The sequence below is a fragment of the Microtus ochrogaster genome, chromosome 8 (assembly GCF_000317375.1).
Source record: "Microtus ochrogaster isolate Prairie Vole_2 chromosome 8, MicOch1.0, whole genome shotgun sequence".
NCBI classification, from domain to species: Eukaryota; Metazoa; Chordata; class Mammalia; order Rodentia; family Cricetidae; genus Microtus; species Microtus ochrogaster.
Window position 1 is genome coordinate 53,582,751 of NC_022015.1, and position 16,078 is coordinate 53,598,828.

At 44.1% G+C, this 16,078-nt stretch overlaps 1 protein-coding gene across 5 annotated transcripts in view; it reads right to left on the minus strand.

The window, feature by feature from the left end:
* Tjp2 (tight junction protein 2) overlaps positions 1-16,078 on the minus strand; it is a 95,476-nt gene that overhangs the window by 9,998 nt on the left and 69,400 nt on the right. For all 5 annotated transcript variants that reach the window (XM_013348097.2, XM_005352076.2, XM_026781462.1 and 2 more), the window contains exons 7-17: positions 15,579-15,732; positions 13,533-13,641; positions 13,318-13,451; positions 12,056-12,122; positions 11,187-11,337; positions 8,147-8,255; positions 7,259-7,469; positions 6,295-6,482; positions 5,731-5,826; positions 4,183-4,262; positions 2,687-2,897 (exon numbers count right to left, since the gene is read on the minus strand). In XM_013348097.2, coding sequence (XP_013203551.1) covers positions 2,687-2,897; positions 4,183-4,262; positions 5,731-5,826; positions 6,295-6,482; positions 7,259-7,469; positions 8,147-8,255; positions 11,187-11,337; positions 12,056-12,122; positions 13,318-13,451; positions 13,533-13,641; positions 15,579-15,732 — 1,510 coding nt within the window. The remainder of the gene's footprint in view (positions 1-2,686; positions 2,898-4,182; positions 4,263-5,730; positions 5,827-6,294; positions 6,483-7,258; positions 7,470-8,146; positions 8,256-11,186; positions 11,338-12,055; positions 12,123-13,317; positions 13,452-13,532; positions 13,642-15,578; positions 15,733-16,078) is intronic.

Sequence of the window (16,078 nt, forward strand, 5' to 3'; positions counted from 1 at the left end):
AAGTTTATTTAAAAAAAAATAAATGTAAGAGTAGCTAGTAACAAGCCTGAGCTACTGGCCGAGCATTTACAATTAATATTAAGTTTCTAAGTGATTATGTGGGAGCAACCACCGGCATAGGAAAATTCCGTATACAGGTCACACAACCCTGAAGGAACTGAGACAGGCCCTTCAAATGGGTCAATGGTATAGTACACAAACTACATCTCGGAAAGGGCTGTCCTGGGGCTACCTTAACACTCAAGTACCAGACACAAGCTAAATAGGCAAGCCACCCCGCAGCCCATTTCCTTCCTGTGGTCCACATCCCTAAACTCCCCTAATCTTAGTATTATCTACAGCAATTTGTGTTTTCCCCCCCGTTGTGCTCTTCCAAAGACGAAATAATGACCAAAACAAACAAACGCCACACAGAAGAAAACATTTTTCTGTAATGTGACGTTGAAAGATAATAATTACAGAAACAGCGCTTGAAAACTACTCCCAAATTCCAGGGTTGAACACCAAAAACTTCATTTTAATGAAACCTGGAACGCAGATAAAATAGCCACACTGTCCCATGGTGCTTTACCATGCCACAATTTATCATAAAGGTGGGCTAGTTTGGGTCTCTAAGCTGATAAGGACATCACAGCAGCCTATAAACCATGAACCAAGCACTTTGAAGGTCCTAAGAATACATGCAATTCAAATTTCATTTTTATGATATACATGCATAAATGTATCATATATTAAATATTTTCATTGAGAAAGGGGGAGGGTTGATACAGTGTTTCTCTGTGTAACAGTCCTAGCTGTCCTGGAACTAGCTCTTGTAGAGCAGGCTGGCCTCAAACTCACAGAGACCCATCTGCTTCTGCCTCTTGAGTGCTGAAATTAAAGGCATGTGCTACCACTGCCTGGCTTTGAAATTATTTTCTGACAAGCCAACTTGCTTTTTTAACAAGTCTCTGACTAAAGTGTCTTAATTAATGAGTATATTAAACTCAAATGTTTAACTATGTTTATAAAAGCACTGCAAAATCCAAATATGAAACACTTCTGGTCATAAGCACTTCAGACAAAGGATAACCAACCAACCAACACATCACCCTTTCTGGCGTCTGACTCATCTAGCTGGGTTGTAAGGACATGAGATGTAGTCAGGAAAGGCAGCTTTTGTCTGGGCTCAGCTGCACTAGGATCTGTGACCTGTACAAGCTCCTATGGGACTGACTAGGTGGCAGATAGGCCAGACTAGCATTACTGTCCGTGCCACTACAAAGCAAGATAGTACTGCTAGTGGTAACAATTAAGGAAGATACAAGAATAAGTATGCAAAAAAACAAAAAACAGAAACAACCATAAGCTGCAATGATACATTTACAGCATTCAGTTTAGAGGTTTACTAAAAATCCCAGTGGCCCAACGGATAAGGCTTTAGCCAATAATAGAACACTCTGGTTACACTGTCTTAGTTACAGCCTTCACAACAGTGTTAAGACCTACATCTCTAACATGAAGAGCTCAACTACAGTAAACAGTGGTCAAATGTGGATACAAATCCTCCATTCATCTTGCTCTTCCCAAAATATCCATGGCTGATAACAACTGTCACGGACCTCTAAAGTCACTGGAGTAAAAAGGTAGCATCTATGTGGTATCCTTATGGTGTCCCCACAAAGGAAAGCAGTGCACAAACAAACAAAAACTGTAACTCTTAAATGCTTGATCACAGCATACCCATGCCACTTATTTATAAAGACAGGACATTAACTATGCCATATTTTTAGACCATCTAACCATCATGAGTAACAGCGGCAATGGGTCTATTTTTGGCATTTTAAAAATACCTAATTATGGAAGGTTTTATATACAGATAAAGTAGTGGCCAGGCTATAAACTCGCATGTGTGCAGCACCGACATCCGTGTCACGGTACCTGGCCAGTCTAGCCACACTCTATCTTCTCTCACTGCAGATTCTACTGTGCCTACTAGATAATGTATAAAGATTTTATTTAGCAAGCATCTCTAAATCATAAAGGTAACCTTTAAGAAAAGAAAGTCCACCCACAGCATTAGCACACCTGAAATGTAGAGGGAACAAACGCTTAGGTCTTCCCCATTCAGAGTGCTCAGGTTTCTACTTGGGAGATACGATCCGTCACTACAATAAGCTGCTATCACACAGTCAGTTAACGAATCACTGACAGTAAGTCAAGAACAGTAACACGCAGTTACCACACACATGGGAGCTTGGTCATAAGCTAGGGTCAATCATTAGCCTTGAGTCTACCACAAAAATCTAATGTCATTAAAATGACAGGTTATTAGCATTTCTTAGATCTTTACAGTCATTTCTGGAGGTCAAAATCACAAGGCTTAAAATACAAACGCCATCGGGCTAAATATCCACCCCACCGTATTAACTATTCTTTTTTTTTTGTTTTGTTTTTCGAGACAGGGTTTCTCTGTGGCTTTGGAGCCTGTCCTGGAACTAGCTCTGTAGACCAGGCTGGTCTCGAACTCACAGAGATCCGCCTGCCTCTGCCTCCCGAGTGCTGGGATTAAAGGCGTGCGCCACCATCGCCCGGCCCAATTATTATTAACTATTCTTGAATGAGTCCAGAGCAGGACTCCATATCCCATACTCAGACTATTTTATTTCTCATTTGGAGCATGGACCACCTTTTACGTTTCACTTACCTGTAAAGAGATGAGAACAGTTCTTTTTGAGCTTGTTGGCTTGATCAAATAACTTCCGGGAACTTTTATTGGATGTTGGACTCAGCCTCTGTCTTATGGTTTTAACAGCTTGTCTCGAATCCAGGTTGAAAAAAATCACGATTGGGAACCACTGAGTATAATTGAGCAGGTCCACAGCTTTGGGGGTCACATCAAGGAGGGCGTGTTTGTCCTGTTACAAGTGGAGAAAGGACGGTACATGGTGACATGACGCAATATCATCAAGGGCTTTGTCTTCCCAGGTAAACACTGTATCAGATGAAATGTGTGTTCATTTTGGGTGGATGCGGGGGACACACAGAGTCTAACTGTGTAGCTTTAGCTAGAAGCCACTATGTATACCAGGCTGGCCTTGATCTCAGAGATCTGCTTCCTTCTGCCTCCTGATATTAAGATTAAAGGCATGTACTGCCATGTCCTGTCCTGTATATTTAAATTAAAAAGCTAAAAATATTTCTTTCCATATCACATCCACTTCCATATTATCAGATAAAACTCCCCCTCCCCCAGTTTTTTGAGACAAGGTTTCTCCGTGTAGCCTTGGCTGTCCTAGAACTCGGCTCTGTAAACCAGGCTGGCATCAAACTCACAGAGATCTGCCTGCCTCTGCCTCCCAAGTGAAGGTATTAAAGGTGTGCACCACCACTTCCTGAATGAGATAACAATCTCTTATAGAATGACTGTAGAACCGTCTTAGTCCATGCTTCATCCTCCAGTGTCCCCTGGGGTCAACAGTGGGTGAGAAGGGGAGGATAGTATAAAGTTCTAAGAGGGAAGGAGGGGACAGGCCATATTTGTAAAAGTGTTATTAGAGTGTATTTTTATGATTGGTCTATTTTGTTTTTGGTTACTGCTGTTTATCTCCCACCATGCCAACTTATAAATTAAATTATCACAGATATACATGTGACTAAAAAGTACCTGTGTTGTTTGTGTGTGTTGTGTGTTTGTGTGTGTTTGTGTGTATACATACATACATGTACACAGAGTGTTGGTACTCTCTCCATGGTTTCAGACACCCAACAGGGGTCCTGAGATATATTCCTCTCTAATAAAGAGGGATTACTAATAAATGCTACTTGGTTTAATTAGAGGAACTCTGCTGCTGAATAGCATCTGGCTTATATAGTGAAATGTCTTCAATTTACATTAAGCTTTTATCATTAGTATTTTTTAAAAAAAATTTATGCTTTCTTTTTATCTTTATGTGCACTGATGTTTTGATTGTATGTATGTCTATGTGAGGGTGTTGGATACCCTGGAACTGGAGTTACAGACAGTTGTGAGCTGTCATGTGGGTACTGGAAATTGAACTCGAGTCCTCTTGAAGAGCAGCTAGTGCCCTTACCCTTTGAACCATCTCTCCAACCCCTCCTTTGCATTTTATTAAAACACACATTCTATTCCAAACCAGGATCCAGTTCTCTGACAATGGGGGCTTCTGATGATTTTCTCACCTGCTCAATAATTTGTCTCACAGTGTTCAACCGGACTACTCCACTGGACCGCTCAGATCCGGCATCTTTGGGTTCAGTTTCTGCAAAAGAAAAAGAGGGCTAAGTAACACTGATAAAAAAAAAACAGTGATGACCAAATGCCCCAACTTAACACCAGCACAGTGGGACACCTGGCACAAGCCATCACCTCGTGGCAGGCAGTGAGATGGGATCACACCTCTAGCTGAACTGAAACCGTGGGCATGTTCTTGTGTGTGTGTGCACACCTAAGTGTACACGCATGTGTGTAAGTGCTTGTGTACATGTGTTTTATATATCAAACACCAGAGTTTCACTCATATGAGGCAAGCGTCATACCACTGAGCTGCAACCCAGAATTATTAGATGGAAATCTAACCATGAGGGAATTGCTAGGTTAACCTAATAGGAAGTACTTATGCTCCAATTGGGGTGTATTCTCCAAGTATCAATATCCCAAGAAACTCTTGGGATAGATCCAGATATAAAAAAGTCCTAAATATCCACTGAAATGGATGATCCTGAATTTAAAAAAAAAAAAAAAAAAAAAGAAAGAAAGAAAATGTTTGGGACCAGAAATGCTTATCTGTTTTTTTAAATATTAACATATGCAGAATTAAAATATCTGTAAAAAAAGGAGACCCATATCTACATAGTAGACTCATTCACGGCTTAACCAAGCACAGAGGTATATTCCTGTTATACCAGGACTTGGGAGATAGAGACAGGAAGATTAGACATGCAAGGTCATCCCCAGCTACACAGTAATTTTAGGGTCAACCTGGGCTATCTGAAAAACCTTGATTTAAAAAAAAAATCATTTCTGTCATCCCTGTTTCATACACATAGACTGAGGGTAATGTTATGGAGCATCTTTAGTGCACCTGGATTTAGATGCTGATCACTCACGTGAGAGCAAGTGTGGAATTTCCCACTTGTGCTACCATGTTGACACTCAGAAAGTTTCAATTTGTAGAATATTTAAGATTAGCAATGTTAAAAAAAAAAGATTAGCAATGTTCAAACCACAACATTAAACCTCTTTGTTACTGAGGGGACAATGATATTGTCTTTATGTAAAAGAATAATCCTGTTATAAGGAGACACACACGTATACTCAAGGATAAAGCATCATAACTTGGCAACTTAAACACTGAACTGGCTCAACAGACAATTTCAAAAGGAAGTGTGTGTGTCTGTCTTGGTGCAGGTGGAGGAAAGAAAACATATCCAGCAACATGACGCAGTGACTCCAGGCAGAGGGTCTTCCAACCTTTGCATGCCAGAAAACTTTCAAAATAAACATTTTGGAGGCTGGCAAGATGGCTCAGCAGTTAAGAGCACTGGCTACTCTTCCAGAGGTCCTGAGTTCAATTCCCAGCAACCACATGGTGGCTCATAACCATTGGTAGTAATATCTGGTACCCTCTTCTGGAATACAAACATATATGCTGCAGACCACTGTATATATAATAAATAAATTTAAAAAAGATAAACACTTTGGGAGCAAAACCCCATGGGCTGACTTACTTGCAGTTTGAAACCAATCAGGCAACTCGTTGGCCAACTTTTCCATTGCTATATCTGCTATGGGGCCAAATAAGACCACAGGCCTCTTGAAGCCAGCTGAAAGGAAACGAGAAAGGCTATCAGACATGTACCTGCGATCATAGTGTCCCGATGGGAGGCAAAAATGCCATCTACACTTCTGCAAACTCAGCAAAAGGAACTGAACTCTGCCCCTCCAGCTGGACTCCAGTCTTTCCTGAACGAGAAGCCTTCACTGCCCTCCCCGCAGAGTCGAGTTCAATAGAAACTTCACTTGTCTTTCTCTGATGCTCTGTTGCTTCGCACCCCCACTCAGTGGTTAGTATACAAACACTTGAGAGTCAGGATTAAAAGTATGTTCTGTATCTCGAGAATTCGCCTCCACTGAGGAACCCAAACCACTCAGGCTCCTTGCTGAATACTATTCCCTCACCACGTATCTTGGTGTAAGTGACAGACAAAGTTGGAACTTGACGGTTACAGCCACAATGGAGGAAGGGGCTCAGAGCTCAGCAGATCTCTTCCACGGCCGTGGAGCTGCCTCACCTTCCCTCAGCAGAACCTTCTCGTAGGCCGGGAACTTGGTGCTAACTGACACGGCCGCCGTCAGGTCTTCCCGGCTCTTGCGGACATTCTTCTTGACCCCAGATCTCTGGCCACGCGTCCTCCAGAAGTCTGCTCTGTCCCCAGCGGTCTCTTTCTGGGCGTTCTGGACGCTAGCCATTTGCTCAGCTCTGAGAGAAGAAGCCAGAAGTCATTCTCCACAGCATGGGATCAGGTTATTATGAAGACCTAGTCAGTACCCTGGAAGAACCCATGGCTGACTCTGCCTGACAATGAAGACAATGAAGGGGGCCGTGGAGGCAGAAAAGGCAGTGTGGTATGTAGCTTCACTGTCAACCTGACTAGATTTAGAGTCACAACCTGTAGGTCAGTCTATGAAGGTGTTTCCAGAAAGGGAAAATCCACCCTGAATAGACTGCACCTTCCCACGGGCTGGGGTCCAGACTGAACACAAGGGAGAAAGCAAGCTGAGGATTCCCTCCTCCACCCGCCCCTCTCTCTCTCTCACACACATACACACAACACACATTTTGTCACAGCAATGAGAGGAGCCCAACAGGTCTCTGAACCACACAAGAAGGAGCTGGGTACAGAACATGCCATGTGTGGCTCATAGGTAGCAGGAATGCATGTAGTAAACAGATCACCTTTCTTATGTTTCTACACAGCCACACACCAGCGAGTGTTTCCTAGGGTATGCAAGCCTCCCCTAAGGTGGGAGACCAGGCGTGCTGGGGGCGCTAAGGCCATACGGTGTGTCCCATAGGCAAGGTAGCAGGCAATCCTACCCATGGCAACAACCAAGCCTGAGGTGCTCCGACTCTAGAGGTTCCAGCTCTATACCCGTAACCCCTGGTGATGGCAGATGATGATGTCACACGGGATTTCCTCAGAGGCATGGGAACGGGATTAGAAGGTGCGTTCAGGGAAGCACTGTCTGAGTTACCTGCTTTTGTTAGGGATTAAGCCTTTTTCCAGCTCATTCCCAATCCTCACAGCCAGCCAGTGGCCCAGCTTGCCATCGTACAGCGTGTCCACCACTCGGAAGACCTCACCCCTGGTGAAGGCCAGGCTCTGCGGGGTTTCCTTCTCACATTCAAAGTGACTTCTTATGAAAAACGAATCTCCTCTGCCACATGCCAGGATGTCTCTGTACACTGGGAAACGAAAGCACAGGTGGCTGGGCTGGGTCTCACAGAAGATCTTTCCTGGTCACCCCTTCCTGATCCCTCCGCTCCCAGCACATGGGCCTACGGGAATCAGACTCCAACAGGAGGAAGCAAGAATTATCAACTTCCTAACGTGCCCTGCGGGTAGATTTTATGTCGACCTGATGGTGTATGGGGGTGCCTAGACAATTAATTAAACATTATCCTAGGCTTTTCTGAGAGGCCACAGTGGCCACACACTGAGAGGGGGGTGTGAAATTAAAATTCAATGCAGTGGTTCTGTTTCTCTGAGGACCCCTAACTAACAGAGTTGCTCATCAATCTCTTGACCCAAACAGGAGGGGACTATTCTTGTCCCCCACTGCACAGGGGAGGATCTGGAGAAGTGAATCAAGGTAGGAGCCTGGCGAGAGCTAAGAGGAGCCAATGCCGCCCATCATAGGTGAGGATGCGTCACTGTTCAGAAAAGCAGTTTTTAACTCCAAATGACGCACAACTGGCAAAATTGTTTCGGTAGACGGAGGGAAAACATTTTCATACAAAATGAACAGCACCCCAAATTTTCTCCATACCCTTGTGACCCAATGTTGCCTCTTCTGGTCCCAAGACACCTCATTCTTCCTTCCCACTTCCCTCAAAGAAAACAGATGGTCAAACTTGCTCACCGTCTGCTCGGCTCTGAGCCAAAATGGTCACAGTTTCACCTTTGGGAATTTCTAACAGGTAGAGAACCGCATCTTCCCGAACCAGCCCTCTGAAGTCCTGTGTGTTCACCTGGAAGGAAGCAAAGACCAGATATAACAAATGAGTGTGTGTGTGTGTGTGTGTGTGTGTGTGCGCGCGCGCGCGCGTGTGTCATGGGGGTTATAGTAAGGTTCTGATGGGGCTGGGGAAATGCCTCAGTGGTCAAGTACATGCTTGGCATGTGGAAAGCTCCAGGATTAATCCCTAACAGGACTGAAAACTTAAAATGGTGACTCCCAAGTTTCTGCTTCCACTAGGGCCTGCCCAGGGCAAAAGCAGGATGTGCGTAATAAGTTCGTACAGTCACCTGCCCGGCACCTTCCTATTGGCCTGGACTATTGGAGTACTGTTCTACCTCCCTTCCTCGCTGCTCTGCATACCACCACATCTGCCAAGTCTACAAATTAAGATGCTGTCACTGAGCTGGTCAGTGGTGGCGCATGCCCTTAATCCAAGCACTTGAGAAACAGAGGCAGGAAGATTTCTGCGAGTTCAAGGACAGCCTGGTCTAGAAAGTGAGTTCCAAGACAGCTAGGACTGTTAAACAGAGAAATCCTGTCTTAAAACAAAAAAAAAACAAAAAAAAAACAGAAAAGGAAAAAAAAGATTTTATCTCTGAACTGATTAGGATTTCTTGTCAATTCTTGTCATTCTGTCTGTCTCCCTTTCTTCGAGTCTCCCAAAGAGGCAACCAGAAAGGTTCACTATTAGGGTAATAAACAGATAACCATAATCAATACTGAGTGAAGGGGTCTGTGATAAACAGATCTGGCACTACACTTTTTAAAAATTAACTCAAGTAAAATCTTAAATCCACAGCCACAGATCGTCTCAACCGTTCCCTTATTCCTGCAGTCTCTGACAGCGATCTAACACTAGATATAGCTGCCATCCCGGTGCTTCTGGCCGAGGCAGGAGGACTACGAGTTCAGGGTCAGTGGAATTCTGTCTCAAAAGCAAAGCAAAAGAAACACGTTTAAGATGTGTTCATGAGACAGGATGCATGAGTCTTACACGGAAGACCACTGGCCCCGTACCATTAAGCTGCTGGACTATACGTCCCTAAGGGGGACACTACAGAAAGAGTCTGCAAGGTAACATAGAAGGCCAGTGAGTCATTTTAATTCGCCCTTCCCTGATGCCTATGGATGTTGAACATCTGAAAAAAATTTCTTGTCCACTTGTATTTCTTCATTTGAAGGTTCTATCTAGTTCCATGACCCAATGTATAAAGTTTATTTTATGTCGTAAGAATGCTTTGTCTATAACTCTGCACTGTATGTGTGCCTGCTGCCCGAGGAAGGGGAGAAATGACTCCCAAAAGGTGTCCTCTGATCTCCACATGCATGACAGGCACAAGCATATCGTGTGTCCCCCCACAAGACACACGCAAATACGATGTGGCCTTTCGAAATCCATGTGATTAACAACCACCACCACCACCATCACCAACACCAGCACTCCCCCTCCTGCAAATATCTTTGGTTTTCTTTTTGTCTTTTCCATTCCATAAGAGTATTTGAAAGAGAAACACCGGTCACACCAAATAAACAACAAAGGGACAGTTAAACCAAGTAGGAAAATGAATGAATGAATGAATGAATGAAAGCAGCTATATTTCTATTGTCTGTAAGACCTGTGTTCAGCTAAAGCACAGCACGCTGCACATGGCAAGCCTTACCTACCAAAGACAGAATCATTCTTAAAAACCTACCAACAATTCCAACAACAACAAAGGGACAGGCTATGCACACAGATCCCTTCAATCTTCAGGCTGACCACGAAATGTGGAGCACACTACAGTGAAAAGAGTTAGGCAGCCTTCTGTACTTCAAGGTCGCACTGTGCGGTTCTTTCCAACAGACCAATATCATCTTTCATTATCTGTGTGCAGTGTAGGGCCTGGCTGGGTGTGCTGGGAGCCTGGGGAGGATTAGGTATCAGCTCCAACTGTGCTGTGGCTGCCTCTCTGCTTAGCTCAGGGAACTCACTCTGTCTCAGCCTTTTACAAGAAAAGAGATCTTGTAGTCACCTGCTATCTGGCCTCCACCAAGGACAAGGCAAGAGAAGTCAGAACCCACCAGTATCTCCCTGGTCACCATGGTGATGCCAGGAACCAAAAACCTTTCTAGAAAAGTTCTCAGCATGGAAGCGATTCTTCTTGTCTTTAAACAAGTTTTATAGAGAAATTGGGAGCCTGAAGCCCTATGTGAATTCTCTACTTCTCTTCATAAAATTCACATGGACAGTCCACAAGATGAATCGATTTTATTCTTCAACTTTAATAAGCAAAGCTCTAAACCTCTAGCTTCCCACTAGCAGGAAACAAGCTTCCTCTTCATCAGCATATTTACCAAGTGCAAATCAACATGGCTGGCATTCAAAAGACTTTCATCATAGGCTGGGGGTAAAGGGATGTCCTAGGACCGTGTGTTGCCTTGACAGTCGCCTGGACTCTTGCTGGAAAGCTTGCGCACATGCAGGGTCTGGCAACCCCCACGCCAGAGGAGCAATCTGAAGATCAGTGCAGAGAGAGGGCATGCCCTGTGTCCTGAAGCCTGACTCTGATTGAATCAGAGTCACTTCTCCCCTCTCCTTTAGACCTAGAAGTGCTCACCAGATCCCTAGTTAATGGCATGTGGATTTTCTACCAAAGTTGGTGTGTGTGTGCACAAACAAATAGAAAGAAATGAGAGTTTGAAACCAGTTTGGTCTATAGAGCCAGTTCCAGGACAGTCAAGACTACACTGAGAAACCCAACAAAAAGCAAAAAGTAAAACAAAACAAACAATGGGGGAGAAAGAGGGAGAATCCAATGACAGCTCCCAGCATGCCAACCAGGAAACAGGAACCCACTGTTACAGCAACCAGGAACCCGCTGTTCTCAGACCGCCTTCACTGAAAAACATCTAGAAAGGCACCTTCCCAAGAGACTGCTAGAAGGCAGGCTTCCTTACCTACCTTCAGAATCTGGTCTCCTTCTTGTAGGCCCTCCTGCTCTGCAGAGGTGCCCTCCTGAATGCCAGCGACAAATATCCCAACGTCATTTCCACCAGCCAACCGGAGGCCCACACTGTCTCCCTTCTTAAACCTCACCATTTTGGTGTTAGGGCTGCCGTAGGTCCGGTTTCAGAAAGGAAAGATGAGAGAGACTGTTTAAAGTGAAGGGTGCACGTCAAGATCCTCAAGACTTAACTGTTTCTAGCTCGGAAGGGACATCCTGGTTTACAAACGTTCCCTCTCAGTTTTCTCGTGTCCTATAATTATATCTCCCTGGGATAGTGAAAGGAATGTCTGTCAGCCCACGAAGGAACAAAAATACAGAATTTACACATTAGCTCACCTCAGATGAGAGTATGGAATTAGGGGTTCACTCTAGCTATCCGACAGGAGGATGTCCTCCCGAGTTACCCCACCACAAGTTTGGTCAAATCAGACAGTTCAGACCCAACGAAGCTGGTCCTAACCCAACGACTTTAGTCTAGACACCACTCAACATTCCCCACCACACCCCTGCAGTCTCTACTGAAGCATTGCAGTCTGGAGATGCTTCACCTAGCTGGGAGTGTGGCATCCATCCAAAGCAAATATTCAGGAAAGCATTCCGGAGAAGTAGACGGAAGGGTAAACAGATTGCAGAGCCACAGAGCTCACCCAATCCCCGATTTTCCTTCTCTTTCTTACGAACGTTAGGAATAAGAGTGTATAAAAAGATGGCAAACTCACCATCTGGGGCAGGGCAGGAAGAAGCCACTGCTGTGGATTTTAGCTAAGCAGATTTGCTGAGTGGAAGAGGAATGGGAGGGGGAGAGAGTAATGGAAATACATACCCATATATCGCTTCATCCTCGGGACTAGGACGAAGAAAAGTTCTCGGGGCTGCTCTGGGTTGAGGAACTGTGGATTTAGAGATTTTATTTTATGCATATGAGACTTTTCTTCACGTACATATATGTACCATATGAGAGCCTAATGGTTGCTGAGGCCAGAAGAGGGCATCAGATGCCCTGGAATTAGAGCTACAGAGGGTTATGAGCTACCATAAGGATGAATGGAAACTCTTAGCCCTTGAGCAATCTCTCTGGTCCTCAGGCATTGTGAATTAAAAAAAAAAAAAAAAAAGTTTAGTGTGGATTGAGGGTGTGAGCTTGTGTGTAGCTTTGCCTCTCACATGCAGGAGACTGTGGATTCAAGCCCCATACTGTGAAACTACATCACAACGAAACAAGACAAAAGTCTTCTTCCTTATCATCCGGACCAGCAGGAGCTTGTTTCTTTATATAGATAGCAAAATCCACAGGCTTCAAGTGTGTCTTGTGTTGCACTTGCACCATCCCAAACAACAGCACACACCTTTCCCTGCTCACCAGGCCCCACTCCCATGTTTATTTCTTATTTAAAAAAAAAGACTTAAAGATGAAGTTTAACTGTTAAGACATTAGCAGTCACCATGGTTTCTGAAAGTCAGAGAAAAGAAACATCCAAAACGCAAGGTCCAGATGCACAAGGCAGTGCTCTCTACAGCCTGAGAACAAGGCCAGGTTTGCCCATACAGAATAGTTACGTACCGAGAGTTATGATGATAATTTTAGACTGGCAGGAAAGATCAGGGAGATGATGTTGGGTTTGCGGACAGAGGGCAAGAGGACTATGACTCAAATATGTCAAAACGGTGACCGATTCTGATGACATATTAAAAAGGTTACCTCCCACATTAAAAGGGAAAAACAGTCAGGCGGTGGTGGCACACGCATTTAATCTCAACACTTGGGAGGCAGAGGCAGGCAGATCTCTGTGAGTTCGAGGCCAGCCTGCTCCACAAGAGCTAGTGCCAGGACAGGCACCAAAGCTATACAGAGAAACCCTGTCTTGAAAAACCAAAAAATAAAATAAAATAAAAAATAAAAGGGAAAAATAAAGAGGGCCTCTTATACTTCACAAATTTTAAAAGTAATTTTGCTTTTTATCAAGCACATATTTCTGAACTCAATTCTTCAAATCAGTGTACTGGGCTGGTAGTGCATGGTTAGCATGACCTGGCTTGTGTATAACACACACAGACACACACATGCAAATGATTTTAAAGGCTTACCTGGAGTTTCTTCCTGGTACCTGGGCTCTTTGTTGGTTTCTGTGACACTTGCAGCTGTGATGTCCCCAGTGGACTTGAATGGCGTGGGTGTGGCGCCCATCCTGGACAGTCTGCCTGAGGTTTCCTCTCTTGAACTGAAGCACACACCATGATCATGTCTCGGCAGATAACACATTCACAATTCACACTTAAAACGAAGGCCCACCCGGCCTTACCTCGGCCTCTCCTTCAGCTTCTCATTGGAGGAATGGTAATCCTGGTCAGAATATTGCTGGCGCTTCTCCTCTGGAGAAAAAGATCGGTTGGACTCTATTTCTGAGATATCTGGTTTCAAAAATAAAAGAAGTCCTTTTCAGTAAAATACATACATACCCAAAATTACACTATTCTCTGAGCGGGAAGCATGAGGAAAGACCATCAGTTTAGATGGCTTTTGATTTTTACTAAGGGAAAAAAAAAAAAGGAAACTTGCTAATTTTCAGAGAGAGACATTATTTAATGAGGAGACCGTCTACTGGAGACAGAACACTTCTCTTTTCCCAAATGTTTTCAAAGCTGTTTTCAGGGGGCCGCGATCCAGCTACAGCATAGAGTCCTTCTAAGTCTGCTGTAGAAGTTGGTTCCAGAACCATTTCCCCAACCAAACTCAACAGATGATTAAGTACTTTGTATAAGACACTAAACGTTAGCATGCAGCCTATCCATACTCTCCTGCACATTTTATCTACAATACAGAACATCCTGTCAATGCCGTATCAACGGTGGTTATGCCATATTCTTGATAGAATAACAAGAAAAAGAAACCTTGACTTTTGGACTCTTTTCCTCACATATTTTCAAGCCGTGATTGCCTGGACCTGAGGCTAGATAGAGAAAATGCTCTTCCCAAACAGACCAGTGCACCTTAAATTTTAACGTATATTCAAACCATTTAGGGATCTTGTTGGAACCAGGCTCTCCGATACTGATATTATACAGAGGGTCGGGGAGGAAAGAAACTGTCAACTACAATCGGTTTTCATGATCTCTCTGCTTTCCTGTCCTACACTCACAGTCCAGAAGAACTGGTCAGACTTCTGACACACTGGACCGGAAACTAACTTTCAAAACCAGGCATGCTGGTCCACACCAGGCATCTCAGGGAAGCGCCTTCCCGGAACTTCTGAGTCATCTTGCCAGCCCACAATGCTGTTTTCACCCAGTGGTCTGAAGAAGGGGCCAGTGGAAAAGCCAACTGTGGGTCTGGGATGGCATCACACCTCCGGGAGCATGCACACACGATGGAGGCCCTCTCCTGAGCCATATCCCCAGGCTGGAAGCTGTACAAGACAAGAGCCCATCTCCTTACTGACACAGCTTTTAGCATATGCATAGGAGGGAGGACCACTTTACTGTACTTCTTAGCCCATCCGCTTTCTAAAACATCCTCAGAAGCTAAGGCAGCCAGCCAGCTGCACTCTGCAATTCAAAGACACCACACCTACCCTGACCAGGAACAAACACTTAGAGCTGGTCCTTAGAGCCCAATGTAAGTGCTTACGAGTATTAAAAGGGCACTTAGTGGACTTGATTCCTTCCCTTCCAAGTAGCCTGTGAAACTGGAATAAATGCATTTATCCAAGTTTTAAGCAAAACAAACAGTAACAGCAAGCAGGAACTGGGACATATATTAGGAAGCAACATGTACCATAACACTAAACTGTTTTAGTTTAGTTTACCGTTTAGTGTGGCTTTCTGTTCCACACCACCTTCTAAAGGTGAAAATACTAACAGCCTTTTTCTCCTTGAGATTTTTAATACATATTTGTAAGCACTAGAGTTAATTTAAGATAAAGATAATGCCTCAAGAAGAAAAGAAGAAGTACATGTTTTTGGTTATTGTTTGGTTTCCCTTTCTTTCTTTCTTTCTTTCTTTCTTTCTTTCTTTCTTTCTTTCTTTCTTTCTTTCAGGCTGGTCTGACCTTGGCTTTGTCTTCTGAGAGAGGGATTCAAGGCACGACCATGTCTGGCTTCCGCCATTCTTAAAGCACTAAAGTCTATACTTGATTGGTGTGTGCATATTACTAATGAGTTCTGCTCTCAGTGGCTTAATTGAGAGTCCTTCCCAGTGTGCCAGAATTCCCTACTAGAAATCTACTTTGAAAAGACACTTAAATAAACAAACAATCAAAAACAAAAATCAAGAATACTTCTCTTTTTCAATCAAAGTTGAGGCATGGCCCCCCCTGACACCCCAGAAAGCACACAGCTCCCCTTCTTACCTTCTACTTCAGAGTCGCTGTCATTGAGGGACGGGACATTGATAAGGGTCTGCCTGCTGTCCCTCAGCACCACAAGCTGCAATTTCCCTCTAGACTTTTCTATCAGCTTCCGAGCATCAGTTAAAGACATGTTCTCAGTAACAGTCCCATTGATCTGTGTATAGGAAGAATGGCAATGTTATTCACATGCAGGAAAAATATTCACAGCTACATAAAAAAAACCTCCCATTCTCCTTTATAGAACTGGAAAGAATTTGATGGTGTGGGAGGTCCTTCTGTCTGTGTGTTGCTTTTATTGGTTAATGAATAAAGAACTGCTTTGAGCCTATGGCAAGGGAAGAACAGAACTAGGCAGGGAAAGCTAGGCTGTGTGCTGGGAGAAAAAAAGGTGGAGTCAGGGAGAAGCCATTGAGCTACCAGAGACAGATGCTAGGAACTTTACCCGGTAAGCCGCAGCCATGTGGCGATACACAGATTACTAGAAACGAGCTAAATTAATA